General features: G+C 51.0%; 1 protein-coding gene across 4 annotated transcripts in view; it reads left to right on the forward strand.

Moving 5' to 3' along the window:
* SUN1 (Sad1 and UNC84 domain containing 1) overlaps window positions 1-22,425 on the forward strand; it is a 57,808-nt gene that overhangs the window by 33,490 nt on the left and 1,893 nt on the right. For 2 of the 4 annotated variants that reach the window (XM_025378675.1, XM_025378676.1), the window contains exons 10-22: window positions 380-478; window positions 1,044-1,137; window positions 1,702-1,760; window positions 1,885-2,027; window positions 2,796-3,005; window positions 4,351-4,437; window positions 5,723-5,766; window positions 7,191-7,320; window positions 9,436-9,690; window positions 11,438-11,522; window positions 16,547-16,662; window positions 19,151-19,318; window positions 21,901-21,993. In XM_025378675.1, the coding sequence (XP_025234460.1) occupies window positions 380-478; window positions 1,044-1,137; window positions 1,702-1,760; window positions 1,885-2,027; window positions 2,796-3,005; window positions 4,351-4,437; window positions 5,723-5,766; window positions 7,191-7,320; window positions 9,436-9,690; window positions 11,438-11,522; window positions 16,547-16,662; window positions 19,151-19,318; window positions 21,901-21,993 (1,583 nt within the window). The remainder of the gene's footprint in view (window positions 1-379; window positions 479-1,043; window positions 1,138-1,701; window positions 1,761-1,884; window positions 2,028-2,795; window positions 3,006-4,350; window positions 4,438-5,722; window positions 5,767-7,190; window positions 7,321-9,435; window positions 9,691-11,437; window positions 11,523-16,546; window positions 16,663-19,150; window positions 19,319-21,900; window positions 21,994-22,425) is intronic. The other 2 variants (XM_025378678.1, XM_025378677.1) reach the window with 2 other exon arrangements.

Raw genomic sequence — 22,425 nt, forward strand, 5'->3', positions numbered from 1 at the left:
AAAAAAAAAAAAAAAAAAAAAATATGGTACTATCTTTCCAATATAAACTGTGCTGGCACCAATGGCCAATATTTATAGGGTGGCTTCCAACCGCTGCCCCCGGGGTTTCGTAGGTGATATCTGCATTTTACATCTGAAGTATCTGCAGGCAGAAGTGAGTGAAAACTATTAAATATAGAACTGAGCTTTTCCTATGGTAATGTCAGTGTGGTATTGCCAACACTTACAAGAGTTACTTGGTTTTCGTATTTTTTGAGGAGACTCGACCCACCGACGTGGGCTCTGGTGAAGTGTGTGGTGTGGGCGTCCCCGCGGTGCCGTCAGTGCGGAGGCTGGTCTCTGGCGTCTGTCTGCGGCCTTACACGTCTTCTCTGCGCAGGTTACTTCTTGCTGCAGACTCTGCGCAGGATCGGAGCTGCAGGCCAGGCTGTGTCTAGGACGGCGTGGTCAGCCCTGTGGCTGGCCGTGGTTGCTCCAGGTGGCTATTTTGGGTTTCTGTGTTGCGTTCTCTCCAGAGCTTCTGGCAGCTAAGCACCTGCACTCGATGATTTACCTAACCAAGTAAAAATCTCATGTAGGCTCTCATGCTTTGACCCTTGGCGTAACGTGTCTCGTTCCTCATGATGTAGCAGTGTTAACTGACTCTACTTGCTGCATGAGCGCCCTTGGTTTCTCTGGGGTTGGGTCTGGGGTGAGTCCGGCTGCTTGAGTGCCCTGTGCAGGGCACAGAATGCATGGATCTGGGGCTTGCTCTCCTGCATCCTGTCCTGCGTGTTCATCAGCGTGATACGTTACTGCCTCGCCTCTCCTGCATCCTGTCCTGCGTGTTCATCACGTTACTGCCTCGCCTCTCCTGCATGCTGTCCTATGTATTCATCAGCGTGGCACATTACTGCCTCGCGTGGCAACTAGCATCATGGAACTTCTTCACCTCCAGCTTCATCTTCATGTGCTTCTTGCTTGGCCTTCACAGAAACAGTCCATTTAGGAGCTTGGTTTTCCTGAGAACATTTCCTTAGAACGTTTGGTGTTTTCTCTTGTAGGAAAGGCAGCCTCCGGAGTGTTCTGGTGGCTGGGGATTGGATGGTACCAGTTTGTTACTTTGATTTCTTGGCTGAATGTGTTTCTTCTTACCAGGTAAGGAAATGGATATCATGTCAGCTTGGTGCTTTAAAGAACCAATTTTGTGCCATTCGCAGGCTCTCATTTGATTTGTTATTTTATAAGGATTTCGCTTATCTTCACATAGTGTTTGTATATTTTACAAAAGTGCCTTTATATTCTTATTTTTCAAACCAACCTGTGAGATAAGAAAGGCAGATATCATTAAGGAAAACAAGTGTGCAGAGGTGAGGCAGCTGGAAGGGCCTGGGCAGGGTGGGGACCCAGGTCCAGGCTCCTCCCCTGCTGCAGTGCCCAGTGGCGCCAGTCACCTCGGGAGACTGGTGACCTGAAGGGGCAGAGACTCAGGGCAGCTCAGACCGTCCCCACAGCACCAGAGAGTTGGTACCATAGGTCTCGAGGACGCCGTTGTACACTAAGGTTTTCCTGTAGGTGTCACAAGCCTTGTAGATAAAACCGTAACTGCTTTTCTAACACTGGGGGGTGGATTTTGCACAAAATTATCTAGAGGGGGAAAGCAGATTGGTGAATGCTGACTTTCATTTTTTCCAAATCAAAGGTTTTCATTTTTACCCCCAGGTGCCTTCGAAACATCTGCAAGCTTTTAGTCTTGCTCGTCCCACTCCTCCTTTTACTCGGTAAGTCAATCCAGGGGCTAAGCAATACACATACATGTAACTTAGTGGAAAAAAATGAGCGTGTAAGTCCATGTTTTGAGAAACGTGGTGTACCTGTGTGCGTGTGGTGGTTATTCTCTTTTAGCAGGTCTCTCCTTACGGGGCCAGGGCAATTTCTTTTCGTTCCTGCCTGTGTTGAACTGGGCAAGCACGCATAGAACACAGCGGGTGGATGACCCCCAGGATGTATTTAAACCCGCGACTTCTCGCCTGAACCAGCCTCTGCAGGTAAGAGGGTAGAAGGGCCTGTCAGTTGGCACCGCACATGTGAGGTCTTCAGGGACGCGTCCACACTGCTGTAAGCCAGGCACTGCAGTCAGGTGCCCTGTTGTAGGAAATATTTTTAAATGTCAGATAAGCAAGTCTTTTTTTTTTTTTTTTTTTTGAGACGGAGTCTCGCTCTGTCGCCCAGGCTGGAGTGCAGTGGCCGGATCTCAGCTCACTGCAAGCTCCGCCTCCTGGGTTCACGCCATTCTCCGGCCTCAGCCTCCCGAGTAGCTGGGACTACAGGCGCCCGCCACCTCGCCCGGCTAGTTTTTTGTATTTCTTAATAGAGACGGGGTTTCACCGTGTTAGCCAGGATGGTCTCGATCTCCTGACCTCGTGATCCGCCCGTCTCGGCCTCCCAAAGTGCTGGGATTACAGGCTTGAGCCACCGTCCCCGGCCGATAAGCAAGTCTTTGGAGCTCCTTAAGTGTTCTAAGAGTTCAAATGCACATTTAAAGTACTCTCATGATTCAGTTAGTTTTAATGTAAAAAACATTATAGTATTCATTACTGTGCAAAGTACGGAAAGTATAGAGAAGCAAATGAGAACCACCCATAGTCAGGCACGTAAGGATCGAACCTGATACTCCAGGTTTCTGTGGATTCCTCCATTTGTGTGCTGTGCACCCCAGAGCTGGCGTCTTGCTGTAGGACACTGTTTGGAGGTTTTGACTGACTCTGCTCATGGTGACTTGATTACCTGGTTTCATTCCTCTCTTACCATTTCAGGGTGACAACGAGGCTTTTCCATGGCATTGGATGAGTGGCATGGAGCAGCAGGTGACCTCCCTGTCTGGACAGTGCCACCACCATGGCGAGAATCTCCGAGAGCTGACCACTTTGCTTCAGAAGCTGCAGGCTCGGGTGGACCAGATGGACAATGGCGCTGCCGGGCCATCAACATCGGTCAGAGATGCTGTGGGACAGCCCCTGAAGGAGGTGAGTGCTGCCGGGCTACCGGGCTCCACAGTGACACCAGCGCGCTTCTGGGTGCCGTGTTCTCTCTCTTTGGGCGACAGAGGGGATGGGAGAGGTGTCGTTGTGACAAGGGGTTGCACTTTCTGTTCTTAGTTGTTGAGAGCAGTGTGCCAGGGAAGGAGTGGGTTTCCCATCGTCTGCTGATGACCAGGAGGTGTGGCTTCCATAGCACGCGTGGAAGTGGTGGGCAGGAGATGTGTGATAACCCCAAGCGGGAAGTCTGGCGGTCATGGAGAACCGTGGCCTTTCCTGTCCTGTTCTCCAGATTGCCCTCTTGGTGACAGGTCATGGTGCTCTGTCCCTGCAGACGGGACGGCCACTGAGTGTCCCTGTAGACAGGACAACCACTGAGATGGACACATACTGTCTCATGTGGGCCCCAGACGCACTTCGCCTCGGAGGCAGCCCGAGATGCTCCCGCCCACTGCAGGGATTGCGTGGGGGGGCCCAGGAACCTCTGCTTCAGAGGATGCCCTCTCTTGTAAAGAAAATAGTCGACAGCTTTTCAGAACAGTTTAGTGAAAACTAAATTGTATGTGGCCTGAGCTTATTTTAGTACAGATTGAGCCCATTCTTAAGCTGTCTTCTAGCACGTGCCTGTCTGGGTGTGATCATGGCAGTGATTGGAACGCAGAGCAGGGCTTCCCTCAGAAGCGGTGCACGCAGTGTTAAACGCTCAGCCACCTGGCAGCGGGCAGAGCCTGGTACCTGCTTCCCAGAGCCTCTAGCTCATGTTTGCATCTGCACTGCCTAGTGGAGGACGCCACTACTAGCATATGGTTGTTACATTTTTGTCAGTCAACACCACATCGAACTTTAAATGGCAGGTTCTCACTTGCATGGCCCCATTTCAGGTGCCCAGTAGCCACGAGTGACTGGTGCTGCCATGCTGGACAGCACAGCTGCAGCACGGCCCACCATGGCCCGAGGTGGGCATCAGGCCCTCACGGGGTTTGCTGTGTCAGTGCACTGGGCTCAGGCCTGTGGTCCCAGCTACTCAGTAGGCCGAGGTGGGAGGGTCATCTGAGCCCAGGAGGTGGAGGTTGCAATGAACCACAGAGGGGACCCGTGGTTCAGGCTGGAGTGCAGCCGCAAAATAAATAAATATATAAATAAAGATCTCTGGAGTTAGGGATGAAGATGAGGATGTTGTTATTAAGCGGATTATTCCTTTAGGGTCTGTGCCACATTGCAACCGCAGATTCTCTGATTGTCGACATTCCGTGTAGAAACGCCTTGGCCTAACTTGCCAGGTTTTTGTTGCTTAGCTTTCTCCATCATTTGTTCACCCCTTTTCTTTCCTAAGACTGACTTTATGGCTTTTCACCAAGAACATGAAGTGCGCATCTCACACTTGGAAGATATTCTGGGAAAACTGAGAGAAAAATCTGAGGTATTTATTTTTCACCTTATGCTTTTTTAAAATAAAAAGAAAATCAACTATGGCTCATATTTCAAAGCCCCTGGGTCATTTCATGTTCCTCTTTTTAGGCTATTTGCTGTTGTTTTGTGTAAAGTGGAAAGAAACACTTGTTCTCTGTCTGGTGTGGCAGCGGCTCTGGGACTCTAACATTTAATCGGGCGTGTAACTCACTCATCCCTGTGTCTCGGCACAGAGTAGGGCTGCACACGCCAGGAGGTGGCTCTGCCAATTCCAGGCGGCCTCTGGGTTCCCATCCAGCTTTTTCCGGCTCCAGGGTGCTTCCTCGCTGCCACACACCCCCTTGCAGTGTCTTTAGAGGGGAGATAAAGGACCTGAACCTTTTGACAGACAGCACTAGCTTTGGGTGGGAAGGCTGGGACCATTAGTTGCTGAGAATGCCAGGGGAGGGGCCGGGCCTCTGCGCTGCCCTCAGCCCTTGGGAGTTAGGGTGGGGCTCAGGTTCCGGCTCTTTGTGTCTCTGGTGCTTGACACAGAGCCTGGCGTGTCACATGTGCATGTGTGTATTGAACTACATTGAGAAACGTGGTGAGCCTAAGGGTTGTCTTTAGCACACCCTTTTGGGAATCTTGGGACCCGCTCATGGATTATGGAACCTGTGAGATCAGGCGGGTTTACCTGGGAGGGAGAGGAGGGCTGAGAGGAGCAGGCAGAGGGGAGAATGTACCCGCCTGTGAGGGTCTGTGGGGCGCCGCCTCCTGTGTCCACTCGTGAAGGTCTGCGGGGCGCCGCCTCCTGTGTCCGCTCGCGAGGGTCTGCAGGGTGCCGCCTCCTATGTCCGCCTGCCCTGGGCCAGGCTGTGGAGACCTCCGTGGAGTGAGACTTGGGGCTGACGCCGGCGCTCAGCATGGTGCTGCTGTCAGGTCGCGCGGATGGCACAGGCCAGCATGGCTCAGCTTCATGTGTGCCTCTGCCGTGTCCCTGTCCTTCACGTTTAGAACACACTCTGGAGGTGTGACAGGGAGCTGACTCCCAGCCTGGGTGCTGGTTACGGGAGCTGCATGTTCTGAGCCCGCCAGGCCGTCCCCGTGTGATTTGTGCTCCTTTCTGCACACACTTGATGAAGGTTACTTTCAAATGTACAATGAACACTTCCTGCCTGCCACCCACAGGCGGATCTGGACTTTGAATTAAAGGGGGTGTTTCAGAGAAATCAATGGAGTTTTAAGTATATGGATTTATGAAAAGTTAATATATAACTTAAGTATTTCAGTAGATTATTTCTTGTATTTTTTAGGCCATCCAGAAGGAACTAGAACAGACCAAGCAAAAAACAGTCAGGTAGGAGGATTTGGAAAACACTCACTTTTGTCGTGTGTGTGTGTGTGTGTGTGTGTGTGTGTGTTATGTGGAGTGGCAGCAGAGTGATGAACGAGGGGACACGGGGCTGGCCTCCACCGTGGGTCACCTGAAGGCCCTGAGGTTTGTGCTGACAGACACTCCTGCTGGGCTGCGTGAGGACAAACGGGTCCTGAGGGACTTGCCACATCCCCTTCCGTGTGGCATGGACCTCCGTGTCAAAGGTGCTGCCCTTGCCCCTGCTGTAACTTCGTCTCCTGTGTGCTTGCAGGGCCACCCTCAGGGAGTAGGTCGAGGCCCATCTTGCAGCCCATGCCATAGTGGGTGTCATGGTGGGCTCTGCGCCGGGCCTGCGCTGGCACCGTTGGCATCTAGGTGGGTGGGGTTACAGCTCAGCCTCATCCCTGCTGTTGCTCCTGGAGGGCAGCCCCTGGTGGGCAGGACACCTGCTTCCAGAACTACCCGATTTGTGCTGGGCATGTCACGGTGGGCCTCTCTGCGTGGCTGTTGGCCCTGCTGCCCTTGGAATTCATGGCACATCCGGGTCCCTCTGCGCTTCCTGGGGATGCTGGCGTTTTGCTCCTCGAGGACTCCAGGCGGCTTTCTTCCACACAACTACTGATTTACCTGAAGCCTGCTTAAGTGGAGTGCCTCCCTCTCATAGGTGTTCCCAACACAGCAGCTTTGTCTGTCTTCCTTAGTTTTATACACACAGCTCATACCCCCACAGCCCTCCCCGCTTCTAGATTGGGCAGCCTTGGCTTGGTTGTGGTTTCCCAAGGTCCCCGTGTCTGCACTCAGGAGGGTCCGTCCTCCCCTGTGCCCCATGTTCCTCCTCTGTGAGGACAGGTGTGAGAGCTGAAGCAGTTTTCTCTTCTTCCAAAGCTTTTATTTCAATAAAAAGTTGCTTTAATACGGTAATATGTCAGTCCTAAAGTGTTGATCCGGGAATGAGCTTTTTGAGATATGAATTGTTAGTATCTCATTAAGTATGTGTACCTATAAAGGCCTCAAGTGATCCGTCTGCTTCGGCCTTCCAAAGCGCTGGGCTTATAGGCATGAGCAACCGTGCCCAGTCCAGAAGTAAAGTTTTTAGATGCTTAAATCGTTTTCAGAGAGAGCTCTCACTCGCCACTGAGAAACACCGCTAGCAGCATTTTTGTAGGTAGCCTCCTTGTGCAGTGTGGATATTTGTATGTTACAGACATAAATTGATGCAGAAGAAGACCTCTCTGGGATTTTTATTGGAAACTGGCATTCAGTTTCCATGTTAGTGTGGCACAGGTTGACATCTGTACAGTTAGGACACCCAGGAGTGGGATCGGGTCCCCTCAGCCTGTGTGTAGTGCGGGAAGTGTGTAGGCTGGGAGGCTTGTGTGTGACCCATTCTCACTGTTGGATTCCAGTGCGGTTGGTGAGCAGCTCCTGCCCACGGTCGAGCACCTCCAGCTGGAGCTGGATCAGCTAAAGTCAGAGCTGTCCAGCTGGCGACACATGAAGACTGGCTGTGAGACAGTGGATGCTCTACAAGAAAGAGTGAGCTGCTTGCGTGTTTACTTTTTGTTTTATAATAGAGTAAAAGAAAACCTGATGACTTAGGTTTATTAGTTGTTTAAATTTTTTTTTTTTTTTTTTTTTGAGACCGAGTCTTGATGTGGCGTGCGGGCTAGACTGCAGTGGCACGATCTTGGCTCACTGCAGACCACCTCCACCTCTTGGGTTCAAACTCTTCTCCCACCTTAGCCTCCCGAGTAGCTGGGACTAGTGGCACGTGCCACTATGCCCAGCTAATTTTTGTGTTTTCAGTAGAGATGGGGTTTCACCACGATGGTCAGGCTGGTCTCAAGATTCCTGACTCCAAGTGATCTATTTGCTTCGGCCTCCCAAAGTGCTGGGATTACAGGCCTTAGCCACCCACCACGCCTGGCCTAAGTTGTTTAATTTCAACTTCCTTTAAAAACTTTTTTGACTATATGTGAACTTTTTAAATATTTCAAAATAACTAATTCAGCGCTCTGTAGATTTTCCCGTTCCCGCACCACCACCTGTCAGCACCCACCGTGCGTCTTTCCAGTCTCCTTGGTGTGCGTGCAGCCCAGGGCCAGCGCTGACTTGTGGCTGGGTTGTTGCTGTGTACCTTTCATTAAATAGACCCACCTTGAACCTGCTACTTGCTCTGTTTCATGTTAAAACATATCATAGACATTGCTTCAAGTCCATCATCCTTAGGCAGAGGAGAAAATCTAGACATTTAGAGCTGCTTAAGAATGAAAACACAATCATTTGGCAAAAGTCGTCAAAGTCAGACAGTAGATTGGTAAAGGTATTTGCAATATGTGTGATAAAATTATCTCTGATGGGCAGAGAGCCCCTAGAATTGGTAGGAAGAGAAGCAGTGGCGACAGAGAAAGCGTGCAATAGGCTGGGCGCGGTGGCTCACACCTGTAATTCCAGCACTCTGGGAGGCCTAGGCAGGCGGATCACCTGAGGTCAGGGGTTCGAGACCAGCCTGGCCAACTTGGTGAAACCCTCTACTAAAAATACAAAATTAGCCGGGTGTGGTGGCGCGGGTCTGTAATCCCAGCTACTCGGGAGGCCGAGGCAGGAGAATCGCTTGAACCTGGGAGGCGGAGGTTGCAGTGAGCCGAGATCACGCCATTGCACTCCAGCCTGGGCGAGAGTGAGACTCTGTCTCAAAAAAAAAAAAAAAAAAAAAGAAAAAGCCAATGTGCCATCAGGGAGCTGAGTCCTGCTGATGGGACTTGCAGACTACAGCAGGCTCTCATCTGTAGTCTACAGGCCCACGAGGACACCGGCTGCTGTCAGCACTGGCCAAGGCGGCGGGCTTTCCCCTGGCCAGGAGGACTGTCACCAACCACGGCCTCGGGGGGAAAATCTTAGGATATTCACCAGTGCACTCTTTGAAACGCACAACCATGCCCTTGGGAGTCATCCTACAGAAATAAAGGCACCAGTACAGAGGCCACACAGGCAGGAGGGTTAGCGCTGCAAAGTTAGTGTGGGGAGAAGTGAGGGTAGAAAGCAGCCACGTGCCACTGTTAGCGGGTGTGGGCTAGAGAAAGGTGTGTCCACACGTGGAGCGTGGGAGGGTGGCTGTGATGAACGGCCGTGCCATAGGCTTTGCCATGTCCTTCACGGTCTATTGTTATAAAGCAAGAAGAAAAAGGTATTTACATATGTGTTTGTGTGCGTAGAAATAACACGGGGCGTATTTAGCATACATGAAGCTATAATTTAGGTTCGTTTATATGACTGGTTTCTTACCAGACCAAGTTTGTTGATGGCAGGGCCTCTCCAGTGCACCTGTGTGCCTAGCTGCAGGGTGCCCGGCGGGTGCTTGCTGGATGGACACGCACCTCCGGATGGTGTGGACATGCCCCATCGCATCTTGCAGCTCCTAGGATGCAGGTCGTCCTCATCCCACGAGCTCGCCTATTTCTGTTCTTTTTAACGTGTTCCTGCATTATTGGAGGGGTTCTTAAATTTAATACGAAGGAAAACACTGTCACAATGACATTCTAGATTTCGAGAGGATATATAATACTTCTGAGATATCTAAGATAATGGACCCAAAGAATGGAAATGATTTAGTTAAAATAGTAAATTTGTGTCTCTCTACTGTTTTACTAGGTGGATGTGCAAGTCAGAGAAACGGTGAAACTCCTGTTTTCCGAAGATCAGCAAGGCGGCTCTCTGGAACAGCTGCTACAGAGGTTCTCGTCGCAGTGTGTGAGCAGAGGCGACTTGCACACGATGCTGCGAGACCTGGAGCTGCAGATCCTGAGGAACGTCACCCACCACATTTCCGTGACCAAGCGGCTCCCAGCCTCGGAAGTCGTGGTGTCTGCTGTGAGCGAGGCGGGGGCGTCTGGAATAACAGAGGCGGTGAGTCGGCGGCAAGAAATGCTTACAGTCCATTCTCTGCTGAGACTGAAGACCTCGCTGTGAGGCGTGGATGTTGATGTGTTGTTTTAAGAGTGGTCTGGCTAGGGTATGCTTAGCTGACATAAGTGAGATGGGATGTGCCTGGGCAATGCCGTGTATGGAGGGGCACCTGTGTGGTGAGCTTCAGCTCTTGCTGTCGATGTCATTACTGAGCTGCCTCTTGGGAGTTCTTTATACTTTGTGAATCTTTTTGTCCGAAAGAGCCCATCTGCCTGTGTGGTGGCCACACCTTCTGAAGTTCCATGAAAATGTTTCCGTGTATTAGTCTGTTCTCATGCTGCTAATAAAGACATACCCAGGACTGGGCAATTTAGAAAGGATGATTGACAGTTCCACATGGCTGGGAAAGCCTCACAATCATGGGGGAATCTGAACAAGGAGCAAAGTCATGTCTTACATGGCGGCAGGCAAGAGAGCATGTGCAAGGGAACTCCCTTTATAAAACCATCAGATCTCGTGAGACACTATCAGGAGAACAGCATGGGAGAAACCCCACCCCCAGGACTCAGTTTCCCCACCTAGTCTCCACCACAGTGTGGGAATTATGGGAGCTGCAGTTCGAGGCCATGACTCGGTTCCCCCCACCCAGTCCCCACCACAGCGTGGGAATTAGGGGAGCTGCAATTCAAGGCCATGACTCGGTTCCCCCCACCCAGTCCCTACCACAGCGTGGGAATTACGGGAGCTGCAATTCAAGGCCATGACTTGGTTCCCCCATCTAGTCCCCACCACAATGTGGGAATTATGGGAGCTGCAATTCAAGGCCATGACTTGGTTCCTCCCACCCATTCCCTACCACAGCGTGAGAATTAGGGGAGCTGCAATTCAAGGCCATGACTTGGTTCCCCCCACCCAGTCCCCACCACAGCATGGGAATTAGGGGAGCTGCAATTCAAGGCCATGACTCAGTTCCTCCCACCCAGTCCCTACCACAGCGTGGGAATTACGGGAGCTGCAATTCAAGGCCATGACTCGGTTCCCCCAACCCAGTCCCTACCACAGCGTGGGAATTACGGGAGCTGCAATTCAAGGCCATGACTCGGTTCCCCCCACCCAGTCCCTACCACAGCGTGGGAATTACGGGAGCTGCAATTCAAGGCCATGACTCGGTTCCCCCCACCCAGTCCCTACCACAGCGTGGGAATTACGGGAGCTGCAATTCAAGGCCATGACTCGGTTCCCCCCACCCAGTCCCTACCACAGCGTGGGAATTACGGGAGCTGCAATTCAAGGCCATGACTCGGTTCCCCCAACCCAGTCCCCACCACAGCATGGGAATTAGGGGAGCTGCAATTCAAGGTGAGACTTGGTCAGGGACACAGCCAAACCATGTCACTCAGTAATACCTAAATTCCCAGAATTTCCTGTGTTCCAGGCTTGAAGTCTCATCTTTCCTTTATTCATGTTTTATGGCGTCTGGGGGATTTTTCTGGTTCAAAGATTGATGGCGGCCATGACTGAACCCTGGGGGAAGAGACCTCATGCCGTCCCATCTCCATCCTATGGCCTTGGCAGTTAGGTACAGGACTGGAGTGTGGAGTTACTTCTCTCATGCCTAGGATCCCCTACATAGGTTCCATTGAGAAAATGCTCTAGTGTAAGTGTCTGGTCCTCATCTATGGCACTAAAACCCAAGTCTCTCCTCTCCTGTTCTGGTGTTCGGTGGTCTGTCCTCGTGTCTGTCCAGCAAGCACGTGCCATCGTGAACAACGCCTTGAAGCTGTATTCCCAAGATAAGACTGGGATGGTGGACTTTGCTCTGGAATCTGGTGGTGAGTAAACAGACGTTCGGATTACTAAGTGAGATGGTCACCTGTTAGCAGGGGTGTGCACTGTAGAGGCTGTTGCTGCCCCATGTCCAGCAGTAAAGACTCCTAACGTTTACACATCTGAGAAAAGGCATGTGATTCTGGGCATGTCCCTGGTGTTCTTTCTTGCTGGCCAGTTGTGTTTGGGGGGCACAGGTTCTCCCCTGGAAGGGCTGGGAGTGCATGCTTGTGGCTAAGTCAAGGTTCACAGCACAGAAAGTTTGGTCGACTTCACTCTTTCCTGTGCTGTGATCGGGGATTGTTCAGTGCCTTCAGGAGAGACTCAGCAGTGACCACACAGCTCTCCCCGAGGGTGTCCATTCAGCAGCAAGACAGACCGGGAGCAGGAGCAGGCTAAGCAAATGAAATGATGGGGGCAGTGTTTCAGGACCTCAGAGAAATACAAAGGCCGCTGTGGTCAGGGTCTGGGAAACCCTGCAGGGGCACAAGCCTAGGCCAGACCTCTTGGGGCAGATGCATTTGAAAATCAGAATCGCAGCTGAGGAAAGTCTTGGGGTCCACACAGCCCCTCCATGGGGAGTGGGGCAGCACACCTGGATCAGACATGAGCATTTCCGAAAGAACCATGAGAGGAGAGCTAGACCTGCTTCACATCTGCTCAGGGAAGGTTTGCACCACACGTGTTACGGAAATCGAAATCTTGGTTTTCTGAAGGTTTGTGGTTTTTTTTTTTTTGAGACAGAGTCTTGCTCTGTTGCCCAGGCTGGAGTGCAGTGGTGCGATCTCAGCTCACTCCCAAGCTCTGCCTCCCGGGTTCACGCCATTCTCCTGCCTCAGCCTCCCGAGTAGCTGGGACTACAGGCGCCTGCCACCATGCCCTGCTATTTTTTTGTATTTTTAGTAGAGACAGGGTTTCACCATGTTAGCCAGGATGGTCTCAATCTCCTGAGCTTGTGATCTGCACGCCTCGGCCTCCCAAAGTGCTGGGATTACAGGCATGAGCCACCACGCCCAGCCTTTCTGAAGTTTTTAAATGTAGGATTTGCAAATGTGGGCTGGGAGACTCACATTATCACTCAGAAGATGCTGAGTTCAGTACACGTTAGTGCGTGGAGGGACTGGAGAGTCTGCAGAGCAGGAGGGATTTCTAAAACCCACGATGGTGTAGGGCTGGGTAGGGACTCTGCCGCGTGGTTGTGCAGGAACCTGATCTCATTAATACGGGAGCAGCTGGGTTTGAGTTCAGTCATTTGCCACCCCGTGGGTTCTTCCTGTGGTGGCTGCAGACTGAAGTCATAGTAACAATGGCCAGATTCTTCCAAATGGTAGATGTCAACAAGGCTACTGGCTTGATCAGTGTGTGTGTGTGTTTAAAGTGACCTTTTGGCCGGGCGCGGTGGCTCACGCCTGTAATCCCAGCACTTTGGGAGGCCGAGGCGGGCGGATCACAAGGTCAGGAGATCGAGACCACAGTGAAACCCCGTCTCTACTAAAAATACAAAAAAAAATTAGCCGGGCGCGGTGGTGGGCGCCTGTAGTCCCAGCTACTCAGGAGGCTGAGGCAGGAGAATGGCGTGAACCCGGGAGGCGGAGCTTGCAGTGAGCCGAGATTGCGCCACTGCACTCCAGCCTGGGCGACAGAGCGAGACTCCGTCTCAAAAAAAAATAAAAAAAAAAAAAAATAAAATAAAGTGACCTTTTTAGAATATTAAGTGCTTTTAGTTATATATTTTGAAATTCAGTGATTTAGGAAGAAATTATTTTCCATTAAGAGGCATCAATTGACATGAACCATACAGTTTGAGCCGAGATGTCATTTATTCTTAAAACCCTAGTTAATCCTTACAGGTTTCTGTGTACCTCAGAACACTGGTAATCCTGAGAAGGCTGCACTGAAGGTTCTGATACTGAAGAAAACATTGATTGGCACTTTGTGAGTTAGACGGAGAACAGGATTTTTAAAAAGATAATTCAGTGGTTTGGAAATTCGGGTCTCAATCAGCTACATTAAAATCCCCTGGTTTTCCTGGTTAAAGCATCAGTTTCTGGCCGGGCACGGTGGCTCACACCTGGAATCCCAGCACTTTGGGAGGCCAAGGCGGGCGTGGATCACGAGATCAGGAGATCGAGACCATCCTGGCCAACACGGTGAAACCCCATCTCTACTAAAAATAAAAAAAACTAGCCGGGCGTGGCGGCGCCTGTAGTCCTAGCTACTTGGGAGGCTGAGGCAGGAGAATGGCATGAACCTGGGAGGCGGAGCTTGCAGTGAGCTGAGATCATGTCACTGCACTCCAGCCTGGGGACAGAGTGAGAAAAAAACAAAAACCATCAGTTTCTGCCTCTCCGGCCCGTGGTTCACCAGCGCCAGGGCCCCTGGAGTGCCGCCCTTCTGAGCTTGCCCTTGCTGCCTGGTGTTGCGTGCTGCCTTCAGGGCCAGCTTGGTTTTTGTTTCTTGGGGGTTTTTTGTCCTGCTATGACAACAACATTCTGCCTGCCCTATTTCCTATTGAGGGCCAAGCTGGACTTGTTTTTTATGCTTCCTCTTATTATTGAGATGTAATTCACACAAAAATTCACCATTTTAAAATGTACAGCTCCGTGGTTATTAGCATATTCACAGTGCAGCCATCACCACTGCCTCACCCCAAAATCTTTCTGACCCCCGCTAGGAAACCCTGTACCTGCCAGCAGTCATCCTCACGGTCCCAGCCTTTTCACTGTGATTGGTAATTACTGTGACGGAAGGTCTGCTCTTCAGGACCTGAAAGCTCACCTGCCAGGTGACACCAGGCTCAGTTGTGTGCTTTATTCTTCATTGAGAAAAACCAAGGAAAGTTCATTCAGAGTAGCTATCTCTCTAGCAGTAGTGGGGGAAGGCCAGTATTGTAAGAATTTCCCAATTTCAGTAAGTAAAAATTCTGTATCCTAAAGCAGTTGTAAACTCTTAACACTCAATTTGAGAAAGGACAATTAAGAAAAGGACTGGTCTAAAAGTAGGAGGTTCTTTCTATATGTAAAAACTTGAGAAGTTTAAAAACACTTTTTTTAACCCTAAAATATTTATTAGCTGGTATTAGATAACATCCTTTGTCATTTTCAAACTTATGTATTTTAATGGGTTCTTAACTAATTACCTATTTTTTAGTTTTTGTGGGTACATAGGTGCATATATTTATGGGGTGTGTAAGATGTTCTGATACAGGCCTGCAATGTGAAGTAAGCACATCATGGAAAACGGGGCACCCATCCCCTCCAGCATTTATCCTTTGAGTTACAAACAATTCAGTTATACTCTAAGTTATTTAAAAATGCACAGTTAGGCCGGTGCAGGGGCTCACTGCACTTCGGGAGGCCGAGGCAGGCGGATCACCTGAGGTCGGAAGTTTGAGACCACCCTGACCAACATGGAGAAATCCCGTCTCTACCAAAAAGATACAAAAAAATTATCTGGGTGTGGTGGGCGCCTGTAATCCCAGCTACTCGGGAGGCTGAGGCAGGAGAATCGCTTGAACCCAGGAGGCAGAGGTTGCAGTGAGCCAAGATCGTACCATTGCACTCTAGCCTGGACAACAAGTGAAACTTCATCTCAAAAAAAAAAAAAAAGCACAATTAAGTTATTCACCGTAGTCACCCTGTTCTGCTATCATACAGTAGGTCTTATGCATTCATTTTTCTTAGAGACAAAGAGTCTCTGTTGCCCAGGCTGGAGTGCAGTGGTGCAGTCTCGGCTCACCACAACCTCTGCCTCCCAACTTCAAGCGATTCTCCTGCCTCGGCCTCCTGAGTAGCTGGGACTACAGGGGCACAGCACCACGTCTGGCTAATTTTTGTATTTTTAGTAGAGATGGGATTTGTCCCTGTTGGTCAGGCTGGTCTGGAACTCCTGACCTCAGGTGATCTGCCCGCCTTGGCCTCCCAAAGTGCTGGGATTACAGGCGTGAGCCACTGCACTCTGCCTCATTCTCTTTCTTTTTTTTTTCTTTTTTCTTTTTTTTTTTTTTGACCCATTAACCATTCCCACTTTCCCCAAGCCCCAACTCCCCTTCCCAGTCCCTGGTACCACCCTTCTACTGTCTCTGTCCATGAGTTCAATGGTTTTGGTTTTTAGATCCCACAAATAAGTAAGAACATGGGATGTTTGTCTTTCTATGCCTGGCTTATTTCACTTAACATAAAGACCTCTGGTATCCATCCATGTTGCAAATGACAAGCCTTTTTTTTTTTTTTTTTTGAGGTGTAGTCTTGCTCTGTCACCCAGGCTGGAGTCAGTGACGTGATTTTGGCTCATTCCCAGTTCAAGCAATTCTCCTGCCTCAGCCTCCCAAGTAACTGGGATTACAGGCGCCCGTCACCACACCTGGCTAATTTGTGTATTTTTAGTAGAGATGGGGTTTCGCCATGTTGGCCAGGCTGGTCTGGAAGTCCTGACCTCAAGTGATCCGTCTGCCTCATCCTCCCAAAGTGCTGGGATTACAGGCGTGAGCCACTGCGCCTGGCCTGCTCTCATTGATTTTTATGGCTGAGTAGTACTCCATTATGTTTATGCAACCCATTCATCTGTTAGTGGACATTTAGGTTGCTTCCAGATGTTAGTCATGGTAAACAAGTAGTGCTGCACCAAAGATAGAAGTGTGGATCTCCCTACGATAGACGGCCCTCCTTTCTGTTGGGTATGTACCCCGGAGTAGCATTGCTTGGTCATATGGTAGCTCTGTTGTGGGTTTTCTGAGGGACCTCCGAACCGCTCTCCATGGTGGTTGTACTAGTCTCCATTCCCAGCAACAGTGCGTGAGGATTCCTTTCTCCGCGTCCTCACCAGCATTTGTTACTGCCTGTCTCTAGGATAGAAGCCATTTTAACGGCGGGGAGAGGAAATCTCATTGCAGCTTTTACTTGCATTTCTCTATCAGTGATGTTGAGCACTTTTCTTGAAAACATTCTGAGTAAATCCTTAAGAGGTGCAATACTATTGCTTCCAAAATGGTGGAACTGGGCCCTGAGACTGATCTGAACTTTGCTTTAAGGTGGCAGCATCCTGAGTACTCGCTGTTCTGAAACGTACGAAACCAAAACGGCCCTGATGAGTCTGTTTGGGATCCCGCTGTGGTACTTCTCGCAGTCCCCACGCGTGGTCATCCAGGTGAGTGGCCGCCGGTGGCCGGAGCTGCTCTTCAGCATGGGCTCTGTTAGTGTTCACAGGTCGTACGTCCCCAGCCTGGCAGAACTTCGTGAGATGAACATGTCTGTGGAACTGGTACCGCAAGCAGCAGCAGTGTTCCCACACCGAGGAGTCCCCGTGTAGCCTCCATGCTACACGTCTGTTGGCTTGGGTTTAGCGTCGCAAAGATGGGACCATGTGGCACATGCTGGTCCCGTTGGCCTTCCTCCCTCCCTCTTTTGGGTGGTCCAGCCATGGTGGTGTGAGTGGCAACTGTTCCTGCTCGGGGCTGTGGGTCTTCTGTCACGAGAGTGTCAGCTGTGCTTTCTCGGGTGTTGAGAGAGAATAGGTGGGGAGGCCCTTGCTGTCTGGCCTCAGTGTAGGCCTTTACCCCCCGTCTCCCAGGCCTTCACCCCCCGTCTCCTGGACGTTCTGCTGTCGTCCTTGTTGTGTACTGCTTTTCTGTGGCTTCGTTTAATACTTTATACTATTGACTCTACAAGTTTAAAGCACTAAAGGATGGAGAATTTAAACAGATAGATCTATTTTGCCTCAATACTCAAATCCTGCCTAATATTCATGACATGTTTTGAAGAAAAGTCCAGTAATTCCTTGTATGTGGAACAATGCCAAGACAGCTTTCACTTGGAAAACACAAGTCCAGCCTGAAAGGATTCATGACATGCCCGTGACCTGAAGTTGAAGGTCCTGCGGGACTGTCGTCGTCATGATCTCGTCCCCAGGCCACCCTGGTGGAAGTGTCAGGTCAGCGGGACTGTTTGGCTTTCTGTGGCCATCAGCAGCACACAGACTCACCAGCACTTTGCTCCCGAAGGCGCAGCCGGGAGCCCTCCTCACTGCAGGCAGATGCAGCCTCTGCTGCCGTGAAGCCACACAGCCCTGCGCTTGGCATGCAGCTGGTTTTTCCGTGCCAGCTCGCGAGCGCCACCGGCACAGTCTGTGTCACCCGGCAGGGCCGACAGGTTTCCTGCACGGGGTTGCCACGGTGTTCCTGCATGGCGGTTCTCCTGCTCCTGGCCGTAACCTCCTTCTCAGCAGGCTTGGTGATCCTGACCCTCCCAGAGGAGCTCACTGGCCCGCAGCGTCGTCAGCGTGATGCTGGTGGGGATCTGGGGGTGAGAGTGCAGCGTGGCTTCAGTGTCTCAGAGACTGAGGGAGAGGGTGGAGCTCAGCCCTCCCTGGCACAGTTCTCTCTCAGCAGGAACTGCACGTCCCTGGAGGGACAGACTTCATGTAAACCGCCGTCACTGTGATGGGACTGGACCGGGAAGCTCTCGGCTCCTGGGAAGTAAAGAGAACGTTTACAGAACATAGGGACAGCAGATGGAAGGGACCACAGTGGAGCCTCACCAGAGGGTCGCTCCAGACCTTTGGGCGAGGGCGTGGCCCTGCTCACTGCACGTCGGGGAAGTTGCTGTGGTGCCACACCGAGGAATGTGCCAGCATGCTGGGAAAGCCTGTGCACAGCAGGGTGACTCACCAGGCGTTTGGCTGCAGCACTCCCAAGAGGGGAACCAGGGAACCTCAGTGTCCCTCCAGCACCCTGAGCTGGCAAGGGCTAGGCTCTGCGCTGGCAAAGGGAGAGCAGTTCAAGGCTCAGCTCCATCTTAAAAGCGCAGCAGAAGGGTGGCTTGGGGGCTGAGGGGCAGTAAATGCACAGCTGGCATAGAGGAGAAGCCGGCGGGTATGTGCCCATTGTTCACCGTCTCGTCTAAACATGAACTAACGTGTGTGTCATTCTCACACACCGAAGGCAGGCTGCCTGCATGGCGGCCTCCTCCATTGCACACAGCAGCATGACTGCCTGGACACAGCATCTGCAGCTTCTCAGCCAGTCCCTGTGTGTGCCTGGGGACGTCGCGCTGTGAGGCGTGCTCTCGGTCGCATCTGCATCCTGCGGTTCTGTCCCTGCACCTGGAGGTGGAGGTGCGACTGCAGGCCAGAGGCAGATGTGTGCACAGTGGGCTGACCTCACCAAGCTGCGCTTCTGGGGCTGCACGCCGCACCGTGGCCGGCGGTGAGAATGTGCATCTCCCCAGGGCGTCAGCGGCAGACTCTGTTAGACCCTTGATTTGATGTTGGTCGGATAGGGGGCAGTGGTGGTTCCCTGTGATGATGTCCCTTCTTGCTGTGCAGGGTGGAGGGCATCTTCCCACGACCGAGGACCACTGACGTTCACCTTTTCTTTGAAGTATGTTGTATGTCTCACCCATTTTTCTTTAAGGTTCTGGTCATTTTAACTTTTATACAACATACAGGCTGGAGATAATGGCCCTTTGAGGAGTGAATTACAAATGTTTTTCCCAGCTTATCTTCGGATTTTGCTCATGGCAGTTTCTACCATGTAAAAATTATTTTTAGCTCAGTATAATCAGCCTTTCCTCTTACTGCTTCTAAGTGGGTAAGAGCATGCTCACACTCTGAGTCCTCATGTTTTTCCTTTCCTCAGCCTGACATTTACCCCGGTAATTGCTGGGCATTTAAAGGCTCCCAGGGGTACCTGGTGGTGAGGCTCTCCATGATGATCCACCCAGCTGCCTTCACTCTGGAGCACATTCCTAAGACGCTGTCGCCAACAGGCAACATCAGCAGCGCCCCCAAGGACTTCGCTGTCTATGTGAGTGCACGTGGCCGCCTCTCCTCCTCCCACACCTTCCTGGGAGTTCCCACAGATGAAAGCAAGTGACGTGAGCGCACTGGGGACGGCTGCCTCCGGCCGCCCTCTCTCAGCAGATTCAGTGTTGAGGGGAACATTCTAGTGTTTTTCCAGGGAGGGTAACTTAGAAATGGCATATTACCTGATGTCCACTTTACATACAGTACTACACTGACCAAGGCAGACACGCCTAAGGATTTTGCTCTTCGCCGCCTTTGCCAGGTTGCCTGTGACAGGTGTTCGGGCAACTGGGTGACATGGGAGCAGCTAAATGACAAGAGGACTGCCATGATCCCAGCCCCAGAAAAACCCACCATTAATACTGTGATACTTTCTGGTTTCTTCCGCATGCCTTTTAAAGAATACAGTTGAGTCTGTAATCCCAGCACTTTGGGAGGCCAAGATAGGCGGATCACCTGAAGTCAGGAGTTCGAGACCAGCCTAGCCAACATGATAAAACCCGGTCTCTACTAAAATATACCAAAAAAAAAAAAAAAAAGCCAGGCATGGTGGTGCACGCCTGTAATCCCAGATACTTGGGAGGCTGAGGCAGAAGAATCACTTGATCTAGGAGGCGGAGGTTGCTTTGAGCTGAGATTGTACCACTGCACTCCAGCCTGGGCAACAGAGTGAGACCCTGTCTTAAAAAAAAAAAAAAAATTACAGTTCAGACAGTAGTGTTTATGAACCTTTAAAATTTTCATAAAACATTTCATAAAAGTATTTCTGCCCTTAAAAAAAAATTGGCCAGGCGTGGTGGCTCACGCCTGTAATCCCAGCACTTTGAGAGGCCGAGGCAGGTGGATCACCTAAAGTTGGGAGTTTGAGACCACCTTGGTCATCATGGTGAAACCCATCTCTATTAAAAATACAAAAATTAGCCGGGCATGGTGTGTGCCTGTCATCCCAGCTACTCAGGAGTCCGAGGCATGAAAGTCACTTGAACTTGGGAGGCCGAGGCTGCAGTGAGCCAAGATTGAGCCACTACACTCCAGCCTGGGCAACAGAGCGAGACTGTGTCGCAAAAGGAAAAAAAAAAAAAGGAAATTGTATTACGAGCGTTTTTCAGTGGCAGTTAGACTTTATGGCCATCCTCAAGTAGCGTCAATCCTCCGTGTTTATCTGGCCGGTTCTCCTCTCACTGAGTATTTCTTTCCCTTTTCTGCTTCCCTGTGTAACTGCCGCTCCTTTACACCTTCACTAATCCCCATGGACAAGACACTCACAAGTGGCGTCACGGTTTCAGAGGCCAGCAGCATGTTTTACGGCCAAGTCAGTGCACTGTGTTACTAGCGTTTTCTTTTTCTTTTTCTTTTTTTTGAGACGGACTTTCGTCTTGTTGCCCAGGCTGAAATGCAGTGGCGTGATAACTCACCACAACCTCTGCCTCCTGGGTTCAAGCGATTCTCCTGCCTCAGCCTCCCGAGTAGCTGGGACTACAGGCCACGCCACCACGCCTGGCTATTTGTATTTTTTTTTTTTTTTTGAGACAGAGTCTCACTCTGTTGCCCAGGCTGGAGTGCAGTGGCGCAATCTCAGCTCACTGCAAGCTCCGCCTCCCGGGTTCACGCCATTCTCCTGCCTCAGCCTCCCGAGTAGCTGGGACTACAGGTGCCCACCACCTCGCCCGGCTAATTTTTTTGTATTTTTAGTAGAGACGGGGTTTCACCGTGTTAGCCAGGACGGTCTCGATCTCCTGACCTCATGATCCGCTCGTCTCAGCCTCCCAAAGTGCTGGGATTACAGGCGTGAGCCACCGCGCCCAGCCCTGTATTTTTATTTCACTGGTGATTATCAGAGGCAGTAATTACTCACTTGCTGGAATTTCTTTAGATCTAGGGAGCTGGAACTCCCTAGAAAGTCCTTTCCCATTTCAAAACAGATATGCAAATAGTCCCCTGTATCTTCTGCTAGTTTTCTGACTCTGGTAAAATACAACATAAAGCTTACCATTTTAATAAGTGCACAGTCCAGTGACGTTAAGTCCAGTCACACTGTCGTGCTGCCATCACCACTATTATCTCCAGAGCTGCTCCATCTTCTAGTCTGAATCTCTATCCCCACTGAGCCCTGACTCCCCACACCCCAGCTTGGCCCAGCACCCCCTTCTGCCTGCTCTCCTGCTGGAGTCGGTCTTCTGTGGCCCCTCCTCCCACTAGTGAGGCCTCGTCTCCCCAGGCTCAGCAGGTGCTCCAGAGCTTCCACTGTGCAGAGGGCAGCAGCTGAGCATGGTCTGTGCATCGGGCGGGGTCACTTCTCTGACATACATGAGTGTGTCCTGTTTTGGCCACAGTTTTCCTAATGTGTATAATGGGGGGAATCGTGCTGACCTCAGGACATGTCATGGGTTATGTGAAGCCCTCAACAAAACACACCCCTTCCTTCCAGGGAAGGCCTCATGACTGTGCCGTGGAGGAGTGACTTTCTCTAACTAAGTGGAGGGAAACGGTCCTGTTTGCTCAGTGTTAGCTGTGGAAGGGAACAGTTCTCTCTGCTCAGTGTTACTTTTCCATTAGTTCATGATTGTATGGTCTCGATTTCAGGGATTAGAAAATGAGTATCAGGAAGAAGGGCAGCTTCTGGGACAGTTCACGTATGATCAGGACGGGGAGTCGCTCCAGATGTTCCAGGCCCTGGTAAGAACCGGGACTTGCACTGCCCTGGGGTCTCTTGAGTCCCACAGCCTCTCGTGACAGCAGGGCCCAGCCGGCATCAACAGACTGGAAAGCAGCGTGAGGACCAGCCTTTGAAAAACATTAACCTGCGTTTCCTGGCTCTGCATTAATGAGCCTTTCTGTGGCTAATAGAGTTCTCAGTTTTACCCGTGCTTCATGCCCCGTGATACATTACTTACAAGGATCATATTAAAGAGTTAACTTCCGGCTGGGCATGGTGGTTCACACCTGTAATCCCAGTACTGTGGGAGGCTGGGGCGAGTAGATCACGAGGTCAGGAGTTCGAGATCAGCCTGACTGACCAACATGGTGAAACCCCATTTCTACTAAAAATACAAAATTTAGCTGGGCGTGGTGGCACGTGCCTGTAATCCCAGCTACTCGGGAGGCTGA

Source organism: Theropithecus gelada, chromosome 3 (genome assembly GCF_003255815.1).
Source record: "Theropithecus gelada isolate Dixy chromosome 3, Tgel_1.0, whole genome shotgun sequence".
NCBI classification, from domain to species: Eukaryota; Metazoa; Chordata; class Mammalia; order Primates; family Cercopithecidae; genus Theropithecus; species Theropithecus gelada.